At 42.8% G+C, this 11,620-nt stretch overlaps 3 protein-coding genes across 3 annotated transcripts; 2 read left to right on the plus strand and 1 right to left on the minus strand.

Annotated features, from left to right (window-relative positions):
- Nucleotides 1-6: 6 nt before the first annotated feature.
- LOC125528630 (UDP-glycosyltransferase 71K2-like) lies at nucleotides 7-609 on the plus strand. Its single transcript, XM_048693075.1, has one exon. The coding sequence runs from the start codon at nucleotides 66-68 to the stop codon at nucleotides 360-362; it is 297 nt and encodes a 98-aa protein (XP_048549032.1). The 5' UTR covers nucleotides 7-65; the 3' UTR covers nucleotides 363-609.
- Nucleotides 610-4,996: 4,387 nt separating this feature from the next.
- On the plus strand, nucleotides 4,997-7,148 carry LOC125528629 (reticulon-like protein B1). Its single transcript, XM_048693074.1, has 5 exons — nucleotides 4,997-5,296; nucleotides 5,842-6,022; nucleotides 6,252-6,393; nucleotides 6,493-6,562; nucleotides 6,655-7,148. The coding sequence occupies exons 1-5, from the start codon at nucleotides 5,113-5,115 to the stop codon at nucleotides 6,822-6,824; spliced, it is 747 nt and encodes a 248-aa protein (XP_048549031.1). The 5' UTR covers nucleotides 4,997-5,112; the 3' UTR covers nucleotides 6,825-7,148.
- Nucleotides 7,149-8,575: 1,427 nt separating this feature from the next.
- On the minus strand, nucleotides 8,576-11,620 carry LOC125528628 (F-box protein At5g52880; the record flags this gene model as incomplete). Its single annotated transcript, XM_048693073.1, is given in 6 exon segments — nucleotides 8,576-8,837; nucleotides 9,050-9,201; nucleotides 9,296-9,501; nucleotides 9,584-9,671; nucleotides 10,362-10,513; nucleotides 11,584-11,620. Coding segments are annotated over 6 exon segments (752 nt in total), but the record flags the coding sequence as incomplete, so codon positions are not given.

Consider the following 11,620-nt stretch of genomic DNA (forward strand, 5'->3'; position numbering starts at 1 on the left):
TGGGGGGCTTCGGGACGCACGGCGGGTGGAACTCGACGCTGGAGGCCCTGTGGTTCGGGGTGCCCATGGTGCCCTGGCCGCGCTACGCGGAGCAGCACCTGAACGCGTTCACGCTGGTCGAATACATGGGCGTGGCCCTGGCCATGGAGGTGGACCGGAAGAGGAGCAACTGGGTCGACGCGGCGGAGCTGGAGCGGGCCGTGAGGGCGCTCATGGACGGCGACTCCGAGGAGGGGAGGAAGGTGAGGGAGAAAGCCATGGAGATGAAGAGCGCGTGCAGGACGGCCGTCGCCGAGGGAGGGTCCTCGTACTCCGCATTGGGGAGGCTCTCCGAGGAGATGATCAATGGCGCGAGTAGGTAATTGACGAACACGGAGAGCAGCTCTATCTGAATCCGGAGATGAAGTTGCAGATAGGAGTGTGAGTGTTCCCGTCCAGAGTGTGGCTGCATGTTTGCGGCTCTTTCTCCGTTTCGAGTTTTCTCTCCGGTTAATTTTCCGTTCTTGTTGGATCCATTCCCCCTTTCTCCTGACCCGATCTGGTAATCATGCCAGCATATCGTTGACCTGCTCTGTTTCCCAATAAAATCACCTGCCCCTTGTTTGGTCTGATCATATCTTGATACTCTTCAAACATATAAGATGCAAGTATTATAAACAAAAAATAGTCAAACTCCTATATGATTGACCACGTTTTATATAGAACAAGATATCGAATCTATCTAGCCACATGGAGTATAAAAGAAGCAAAGCGGGCGGATTCAAACATCTCAACCGCATAAATCAATTCTCTCCGCTAAGAGCATCTCCACCACCAGATGATGTATAATAAAGTAGCTATAGAAAAACTGTGTTCTAGGGCATATGAATTCAAAAACGGCGCTTCGACAGATGTTCTTGATTTAGGACATCCGTATATCTCGGCCTCTCGTGTTGCCAATATACCATAGCCGCACGGCTGCCACAAAACAAAAACCGTAGCCACGCAGCCCAACAGCAACATGAAACTCCTCCTTCTACACCGCATCCGCTTCCACTGACTCGTCGGTGTTGCTGTCGAATTCAACCACCACGGCCACCGTCGCACCGCCCCGCGGCCCGATCCACGAGGATGATGACGTGTAGTGTGTGTTTAGTAGTGAGCCCATCACAATACTTTCATAGTGAGTCTACCATGATTGAGTTTAAAGTCATGCTTACATTTGAACATTTGGTTGTTCAAATTGTTGAATATATGCAATGATCATGTTAATTATGGTGCATCTGCTACGACAGAAAATGGTCTGGTGCCTATTTTACATCCTATGCTATGGCAAAAAAAATCAATCTTATGCCCCAAAAACCATTTTTGGTGTCCTGATTTTTTTTCAAGATCCCTATAATACATCATCTGTTGGAGATACTCTAATCCCTCCATATCACTTGCTCCCCTACCAAAAATACCTCGCCCCTCGGAGGCCCGAAGAAATTTCTAGCAGTGCGTAGCTACCGGCATCCCAAGAGCCAATAAGGTGAAGACACCCCGTAAAGTATTCTAGCCCTCTACTTAATTCGAATCTGTTCCTAATTTTGCATGTTGTTATTTTTCTTTCCTAGGTCCCACCATGTCCAGAGAAAGGATGCATGCATGTTCTGGAAAATCTTGAGCTCATATGAGCTTAGCATTAGCAGTAATTCTGAAGAAAAAGATTAGAACAAAAATTTTAAAATCTAAAATTTTTGGTCACAAACATTGGCAAATATTTTGAATAGTTGCAAAGTTTCATTAAGAATTGACATTCATGGAACTCGTGACAAAACAAAACCAACATCTAAAGTGCTTTTGAAAATAGCACTTTTGGAGCATGTTTTTTTTTTTTGCCATGACTTCACGAATGTCATTCCATTATAAAATTTTGCAAGCAATCAAACTTTTGTCAATGTTTGCCACAAAAATTCTATTTATTTTTTACTATTTGTTTTGAATTTACGGTTCATCTAGGTCCATTTGTGCTCGTGTCCAAATACTCCATGGCGTGCATGTGCCTCATCAGTGGCAGAGCTTCATGGGGGCCAACCTGGGCCATGGCCCCCGGCTCAGAAGAAAACAAGCCTATATCCCTTAGTATTAGGCCTATTTTCACTGAAAAGCAGCTCTAAACAACTATGTTTGCCCTCCTCAAGCCCATGGCCCCCCTCACATGTTTTAGGCTCAAGCTCCACCAGTGGGCCTCATCTCTCTCTCTCTCTCTAACTTAAGTACAAAACATTATCTCTTTCTCTTATCTCTCATCCAACAAATTAATCTTTAAATTTTCTCTTTGACAGTTTTAATCATTCATATCCCTTAAATTGTAATATTTTCTTGAAAATTTATATACATTTGAACTCCTGGCAGCAAGACCTTTAAAACCAATCCTTGATACATTTCAAAGTTCAAACACATTTAAATTTTAACGTTTCAATCCACATATTTCACTCTCTCTGTTTTTAAATTTCTTTTTCTTTGTGAAACTGAGTACTTTGGTGTGTGAATATGATATTTTTTTAAATATAACAAAAAGATTGAAATATGTGAAATGAACCAATATATGTGAAGCTGGTTCAAAATGAGTAATATTATTTTACCAAACTGAGTCAGTATTCTAAATTGAGTAAAATCAGTTTTTAAAAAAAAAATGAGCTAATCACTTTTTATCGGAAGATGAGTGAACAATAGTTTCACACCTTGATGTTAGGTTTATGTCATCTCTTTCGGTTTTCATATTTCCTAAAGAATGAAAGAGTGAGTTTGATTAGTTCAAAAGAGTCACATAAACGCCTATTCTTTTGAAATGAGTGAAATCCACTTTTTTGAAATGACTGAAATTAGTTTTTTCTTTGAAACTAAAACAATGCCCGTGCGTGCAACAGGATATAAATATTCTAGTACGTCAACTTGTGATTTATCTGTCAATAATAATGCGATTTTGTAAATAATGTTCATGAAATTCTGCTCATGAATCACCTTATATTTTGATTAGAAGTATCATAAGTAAATTAAAGTGGAATTCGTTCAGAAGGTAAGTAAATTAAGATGATTAATTATCATATACATGAAAGGTTGGACGAAGGGGTGGTGGGAAGAAAGGTGAAATGAGAGCGTTATGTTCATTTTAAGTACTACTAGTAGAGATAGAGATATTCCTCTTTGAAATGAGTGAAATCAAAAAGTGAAATTAGTTTTTTTTAAATTGGTGAAATATGTTTTTTGAAATGAGTGAAACTTTTTTATATGAGCAAAATAATAAAAATGACTCTTTTGAAATAGTCAAAACACTGTTATGAAATAGTGGGGAAATGTAAATATCATTTTTTTGAAAGAGTGGAACAATGTAATATTTATGAAATTATCAAAATCTGTATTTTTCAAATGAGTGAATCAGTTACTTCAAATGAGTGTTTTTCTTGGTTGAGTAGAATCAACTTTTTAAAATGAATGAAATTATTTAGTGAAATCTTTTTTAAATATTTTTCTGAACACAGTACAGACGCAAACGCTCATATACACGTGCATACACTCATCTTTATGAACGCACACCCTACCGATATGAGCACCTCCGAAAGACTGAGCCGGCATAATATCTTGAAATTTATGAAGTCACCGTCGTCGACGAGAACGTGTCTCCCAGTGAATGCGCATCGCGAAATCCTGAAATAATACAGGAATAAACCGTGATATGACTGAACAGGTAAGCTCAAACTAGTCAAAATGCACCTAGCATCAGTCTTGTTTTAAAGATCTCATCCCCCAATTCCAAACATGTAAGCAAAGTTTCAGGAACGAAATATCGGCTCGGAAGTTACGAGCAATATAAAAATGTCACAGCGAGAATAAAGGGAAGTCTTTTGTTTAGAGCCTTTGCGTTTTTGTATGCATACTTCTCCGGTTCTTTTTAGTTCGCATATAAGATTTAACTGAAGTCAAGTCTCGTAAAGTTTGACCAACTTTATAGAAAAAAATATCAACATTCACAATCTGAAATCAATATCAATAGATGTGTCATGACTTAAAGTTTCATATTGTATAACTTTAGCATAACAGATGTTGATATTTTTTCATATAAATACGGTCAAACTTTGTGAAGTTTGACTTTAGAGAATTCTAATATGCAGAGTAAAAAGGACCGGAGGGAGTACATCCAGAACAATTTATATATGCCCTCAGTTGTTAGTTCCACCATGTGAAAGCACGGAATCACGATGCTTAGAAACAAACAATCCTGCGAATTTCCCCAACCCATCAGGGTTCAAATTCTGGTGCTCGCATTATTCTTGGATTTATTTCAGGATTTCCGGCGATGCGCTTTCAGTGGGAGGAGACGTTCCCGTCGACGACGAGGCGCCTACGGTGACTTCGTAAATTTCAAGATGATATGCCGGTTCAGTCTCTCGGAGGTGCTCATAGGGATGGGGTATACGTGTGTGTGTTTATAGAGATGAGTGTATGCGCGTGTATATGAGCGCTTGTATTTGTACTGATGCTAAAAAAACAATCCTGACGTGCTACTCACGACGCTGAACATGAACCGCCCGAAAAGCTCGCGCAAGGAATTTTCCGGAGAAAATTTCAAAAGGCTTTCGCTTGCGGCAACTGTGCACTCCAGCCCACCAAAAAGACGGGACCGGACCGAGCCGGCGTCCATCCAGAAGGTTCCGGCCTATGCGAGCCGCGACCCGTCCCCGCCGACGGATGCCAGGGCCCCGCCACGCGGCGCCCGCACACCATCACCCGCCCGTTCCCTCCTCGCGATCTCCACCCATCCGTCCCATTCATTATTACCTGCGTGGGCCCCACGGCAGGAATGACTCCCCCCTCCATCCCTGTCGCCGCCGCTGCTGCCGAACAGCACACGGCCCGTGCACCCGCCGCGCCCACTGTCCGGTAGGCCCCACGCGCGGGCGATCTCGCGGAGCCGTCCGCGGCGAGATGGACGGCCGGGGGCGCGTCACGCGGGGTCACAAAACACGCGGCCCCGAAGCACGGGAAAGGAAAGGGGAGAGGGATCGAGATTCCAGCGGCGACGGCAGGCAGAAAAGGCGTTGCCGAACAGAAGCGTCGCGTTGGGCGGGCGAGCGAGCGAGCCAAGCATCCATGGCGGAGCGCAAGGAGGAGTCGGTGATGGACAAGATCACGGAGAAGTTCCACGGGGGGTCCTCCTCCTCGTCGTCGTCCGACGACGAGGGGAGGTCGGGGTCCTCGTCGTCCGTCAAGGCCAAGATCTACCGCCTCTTCGGCCGCGAGAAGCCCGTCCACTCCGTCCTCGGCGGCGGCAAGCGTGAGTCCCCCCCAACACCCGGAACCCTAAACCCTCCCGCGCCTCGCTTCCGCCGCGTGGTTTCGTAGATCCGGCGGCCGCATCGGCGTCTCGCGCTCCCGCGGGGCTTGCCCGCGTGCCCAACGGCTCGTCTCCGTGGTTGTGTAGGGAGGAAATCTGCGGTTGCTCTGGTCTCCGTGGAAAATTGATCTCGTGTCCGTCGAGACACGTCTCGCTGATTACTAGTGTGTGTGTGTGTGTAGGAAGCGTCCCGATCTGCGATTTTCCGGGCCCAGTTTCCGCGGCATTGCCCGTCCGCAGGGTGTGAACAGGGCAGCATGCATCAGATTAATACTATTTGTACCTGCAGCTTCTTGTGTTCCTGGGTTGGGTTGAAGTGATTGTGCGATGCTGCTGCTTTGCAGAGGAAGCAGCCGAAACTAGTGCTGCATCCTAGTAGTACTAGCTTAAACCCTGGGATGCTTTGTTTGTTTTCTAGGAGTAGATAGATTGCTTGTTGGTCTGGGCATCTGATGTGCTGTGCTTATGTGTTGTTATGCTTGCAGCTGCCGACCTCTTCCTGTGGAGGAACAAGAAGATCTCTGGCGGGGTGCTCGCCGGCGCCACCGCCATCTGGCTGCTGTTTGAGGTCCTGGAGTACCACCTCCTCACCCTCCTCTGCCACGGCTTCATCCTCACCCTGGGCATCCTCTTCCTCTGGTCCAACGCCTCTGCCTTCGTCAACAAGTGAGCTTCATCAAATTTCCCTTGTTATTTGCACCCAGATCAGTTGTACTCCTAGATGGCAATGCCTAGTTGGAACAACGCTGTGTGATCACAATGATCATAACAGTTTTAGCAATGGCTCTAGTTTTTGGTTGTAAACAACTGTCTGCAATTACAATGATCCTAACACATAGTTTTAGCAATGGGTCTAGTTTGTGGTTGTAAACAACTGCCTGCAATTGTGTTCCAGGTGCCCTCCCAACATTCCAGAGGTGAAGATCCCTGAGGACCTGGCTGTCAATGTTGCCCGCTCGCTGCGATACGAGATCAACAGGGGCTTTGCTAGCCTGAGGGCGATTGGTCAAGGCCGTGACCTGAAGAAATTCTTGATTGTACGTTGATTGGTTGTGTGATTTTGTTTCCTTTAGCCTTCACTGCTGAAACCATGTTTATGTGATCAGTCGCTTATTGTGTCGTCTCTTTGTTCTCAGGTGGTTGCAGGCCTGTGGATCCTCTCTTTTCTTGGCAGCTGCTGCAATTTCCTGACCTTGTTCTACATAGGTATATGTGGTTTCTTGCTACAGTTCGTTACTTACATATGTGCAATAAGCTTGCCTAGCATTGTTTCACTGATCATGCCTTCTTGTTTGCAGTCTTCATGGTGCTTTACACCGTGCCTGTTCTGTATGAGAAGTATGAGGACAAGATCGATGCTTTTGGAGAGAAGGCCATGGTTGAGCTGAAGAAGTACTACGCCATCTTCGATGAGAAGTGCCTGTCCAAGATTCCCAAGGGCCCGTCCAAGGATAAGAAGCAGCATTAGAACGGTAGAGAGTACCCTGCGCAGATTTATCTTCAAAGTTGATCACTACTCGTCGGTTTTCAAGGATGGTTGTGATTCCATGTCCCTAGTTGATAGTAGATACCACTATCTGGTCAAAAACCTCTGGCACGGTCAGTAGTCGTTACGTGCAACTTCTACGAACTTAAAAAGTCATGCCAGCTTTTGCTCAATATCCTCTTTCCAATGCTATGGTTAACGTAGCATCCTCACTTGCAAGTTGTGTTGGTGTAATATGGCAGTGATGTTTGTGACCTTAGTAGACTTGCTACAATGAATGAAGTGGCTCCTTTTGGTGTTATGTCATTCCTGGGGTTCATATCCACAATGAAGTGGCTCTTTTGGGTGTTGTGTCATTTGTGGGGTTTATATCGTTTGTTGGTGTTGATATGCCTATGCATTCGTGAGGCTTCAGTTGATTCGGATGAATGTTTTGTCTATCATGTTTGTGTGCTGAAGCGTCTAGTTAAATTTGTTGGAACACTCGTGACCTGTGTATGTATAAACCACCTTGAATTTCAACGCTTTCTCATGGGTATTGAGCCTGTGATGGAGAAGTACAGCATTAACATCTTGGAAATTACAAGAAATCAAGATGGTATTAACAAAGACTCGCTAAAACATGAGAAATATATAAAATCATTTGGGCATATGAGCACTCCATCGAAGTGAATCCTGGCTTCAAGCATGGCCAATGTGTGTTTCTATTGTTATCTAGACATATTTGGTTCGACCAAGTGTGTGATTTAACCAATACTGGCGAGTCTTCTTTCAGTGACATGCATTTTGCTTCTTGCGGCAATATATTTGTTTCAACCACTGCTAATATTAGCTTTACTGTTTCTTTCTTACGTTTCCATGTACAGACATTTTCCCCACCCGATTCAGGGGCACGTTTTCATTTCCAACACAATGCTTAGTTAACTCAATGCATAGTGTTGAGTGTGTTGGACCAGACATCACTTCTTATCAGAGGCTACCTCGTTGACGAAGAACTTGTGACGTGTGCGGAACTCTCCTATGATTAGTTAACTGAAAAGATACATCAAGCCTGACTATGCATAAGTGAAATTAGTATTGTTGTTGTAAACAGAATGATATATTGTTTGTATATTCTTGATTTTTGTTTCCAGATGATCCTTTGGCGAAGCAAATGTTACAAATGTGAATATTTTTTTTGGGTACACCAAATAATGTTTTCAAAGCAACTAAACGATGCTCCTGTATCATAGAAATAATGTTTGCATGGATACAAAGTAAAATGATTTTCGTCATATGATTGGATAAAATGTTTCCATGACAACGTGAAAGGGTGTTTCCATCGATAAAGGAGTAATCATGAAAGGTTGCTTTTGATAAAAAGTAATGCTTGTATTCAAACTTGCCATGAAAAAATGCATCTACAAAAATATTTATTTTTCATATTTGTTTTTGGAAGCACATCACAACCTAAAAAAGATGTTTGCTTGCACAAAAATGCATCTGTGAAAATATAAATATATTTGCTTATTGGAAGCAAATCACGAGTAGTTATCAGGAAACTAATTAGACACAGTTTGTGCAAAAATCCCATAACCAATGGAAGCACCCTTTAATTAAGCAATCCAACAAACCATGTGTGGGGTTTGTACTACCAAATCTGACGGTCATCATACTTCTCATCCTACGGACATGCACTGGTCTGATAGGAAGAAGGGATCTGATCCCTAGCGGCTCCCTCACAACGGTGGGTGTAGGAGCAGAACGTTTTAAATTTACAAGTTCTCATTGAACATTTCATGGTGAATTTACAACAGCGTGAATGCTTGGTGTCCAAAATCGTCCGAATTTTGGATGGCACAACAAAACTAGCTTACACAGCTATACAACCGAATTTACTCAAACACGAGAATTCCAAAGTCGCCTCAGCACATTGATTTCAGAATCACTATCTGAATCGTTACTGTCAGACGATGAAGATGGTTGATCTTGAGCTTTTAATATGTAACAAGCAACCTGGTAGATGAAAGAGTGAAATCAGTCCGACAAATGTACAATGGAATATCAAGTGAAAGTGCAGAGCAAAAGTTACAAAAATAACAATGACTCATGGACTACATCCAAAAGGCTGATCAATCGAGAAATGGATATATTGTGATTAAAAAACAGAATTATTGTATGCAAAAACCCATCATACAAAGTATTGACCATAAGATAGAAGCACTTACTGCATAAGGTAACAGGGGCATTAGTTTTATTTCATCTTTTCCTTTCTTAGGACAATGGTGAGGAGCAGCACGCGTCAAGTTGCTCAGCCAGAGAACTGAACGGCATTGCTGGCATATTGCTCTATTTGATGCGGCACTCCAGCTTATGTGCTCTGTATTAATGGTAATTCAGACATGTTTAGAGGGGAATGTTGTAAGTTGCCAAGTGTAATTTACATTGATAATACTAGCATATGGGAGCACTACCTGCATGCTTCTTGTAGAAAACCTCTTTCCAGTTCAAATTGGGATCATCAAATACTGGATCCACATTATTCTGTGCAAGAATACCATGACTATTCTGTACACCACTGGAGACAAGCGTGCTATTGGAGCGCAAATGGGACGTGCTAAAGAAAAGGGAGTAGTTCATTCTCCACAGCTTGTTGTCGTTTGCAGATGAATTCCAAGACCTTCTAGGGAATATGCAAGTGTCAACAAAAGGAACTAGCATATGTTTGGAAATAGTATATGGGTATGAGAGAAGAAAAATACCAGCAAACAAGACTAGCAGCCACCAACGAACGCGTGTCCAGAAAACTAAAGATATGAACAAGCACATCATTTGGTATGTCTGGGGGGTCTGTCAAAGAGGTTCAAAATAAATGTCACGATGACTAGTGTATTAATATATATTTATAAGCTCACCCCATAAATATTGACAGGAAGCTGCAAATTAAAGTGTATACTGTTATACCGAGACATGTAAAACTAGGGAGGGCATAAAGTGTATCCTATATACCTAACTTATTTATCTCAACATGCAAGCATAACACCTCACCATACAATTATGAATGGGATAAGGCCCACCTCAATGCAATCATGCATGGGAAAAGACCCACCACAACATTCAACCATGCATGGAAAGTGTTTCCATTTAATTATTCTACTTATATTCAGTAAGTATCATTACAACTATACATAATCAAATATAATAAGTCACATGTATTTTTAATTTTGGTTCTCATGTTATTAACCCAAATTCTCATCAACCAATTCCCGCAGCAACGCACGGGGTATCCTCTAGTATAAATATAACATGACGACAATCATCAGCTTTTATTTAAGCTGGACTTTATCATCCTAGCAGAACATTCAAACATAATAGTCGAGTCACTTCATAGAACCTAGAGTAATAAATGCACACATTTTATAATGAATGCTGAAAAGGCACAGTAGTTCCCCACACTTATCTAATGTGTGTAACTAAGACTTGAGTTTGCTAAGCAGGAAGACATCAATGCATTTGCACACCAGAGAATACCCTACATACCAGGCTCTTGTTGGACTTTAGCCCGCCTTTTATGTAAAACAACAGAACACTTGAACTCTGAAACAGCTTGTGACTTCTTTTGCTTTGGCAGGGAAGTTTCTACTGCTAGGAGAAGACCATTGGCTGCCGCTAATGCATATTCTGTCTGCACACTATGGGAAAGAAACAATGGATTACTACAGACTATCATGTGGAAATACCATGCAAGCTTTAAGTTAAGTCAAAAACTAAACACGTATTTCAAAAAAAGAATAAAGTTTAATGGGAGACTTCCCACTTGATTCCATGCATATTTTGACGACACAGATGACTGATCTTTATGATACATGAAAAACATATCTGTAAGTATATAATAAGTCAAGCAGAAACCGCTTGATATGATCACAAGCATGACACAGTGAACCTGTGGAAGGATAATACAAGGCAATGGATTCAGAGTGACAAGATTATCAACTTAACATGCTTTAAACTATAATGATACCCGAAAAGCTCTGCCACAGAATTGGTGGGACAAGACAGATTAGCTCTAGGGAGGGAGTGTGGGGTCGGAGTAATTGTGCAAAAGCATGCCACAGTCGTTTTTGAACCATTTTTATGGCATCCTATTATTAAGCCTCCTTCGGCCCTTCTCATGATCGAGGTGTGTTTTGTTTTTTCAGCCTGTACATATTGATTCTACGAAAACTGTGCATGTCAATAACATATCAACCTAACTACCTAAGTGCATATCTCCTTGGGCAAACTTTGCGTAGAATCAATATTCAATTTTGCACCAGACAAATTTAAAAGCCAATGCGATGTCATCTAAAATAACAGACCATCAAGTATCAACCCGACCTTTGTTTTTCATACGATTGTGGATTCATCAGTTACGAAAGCTGCATAAGTACTCGAATGTTGACACTGGCACATAATTTCTTGAAATTCCAAGAATCGACAGAATATAAAGCGGACATGGGTATCTCCTGCCAAGATAATGCCGGAGCGATTCAACGAAATCTAGGCACATAAATACTTCTGGAGGCCAACATAATAACAGTACGAATTAAGCAATTTAGCACGCAATGTCCATCAGGGCACATTCTCAAGGGGGCAAATCCGAATTTCAGCACGCAGCAATCCGTCGCGAATCGTACCGGCCGGCGGGCCCGCGAGGCGAGGGCGCGGGGAATTCGACGGGCGGGACCGCGCGCATCTGGGGGGCGCGGGAGGGGGGGCTTACTCGGGGAGGAGGCGGAACGCGACGAGCACGTCGGCGG

This window comes from Triticum urartu, unplaced genomic scaffold, assembly GCF_003073215.2.
Source record: "Triticum urartu cultivar G1812 unplaced genomic scaffold, Tu2.1 TuUngrouped_contig_5002, whole genome shotgun sequence".
NCBI lineage: Eukaryota > Viridiplantae > Streptophyta > Magnoliopsida > Poales > Poaceae > Triticum > Triticum urartu.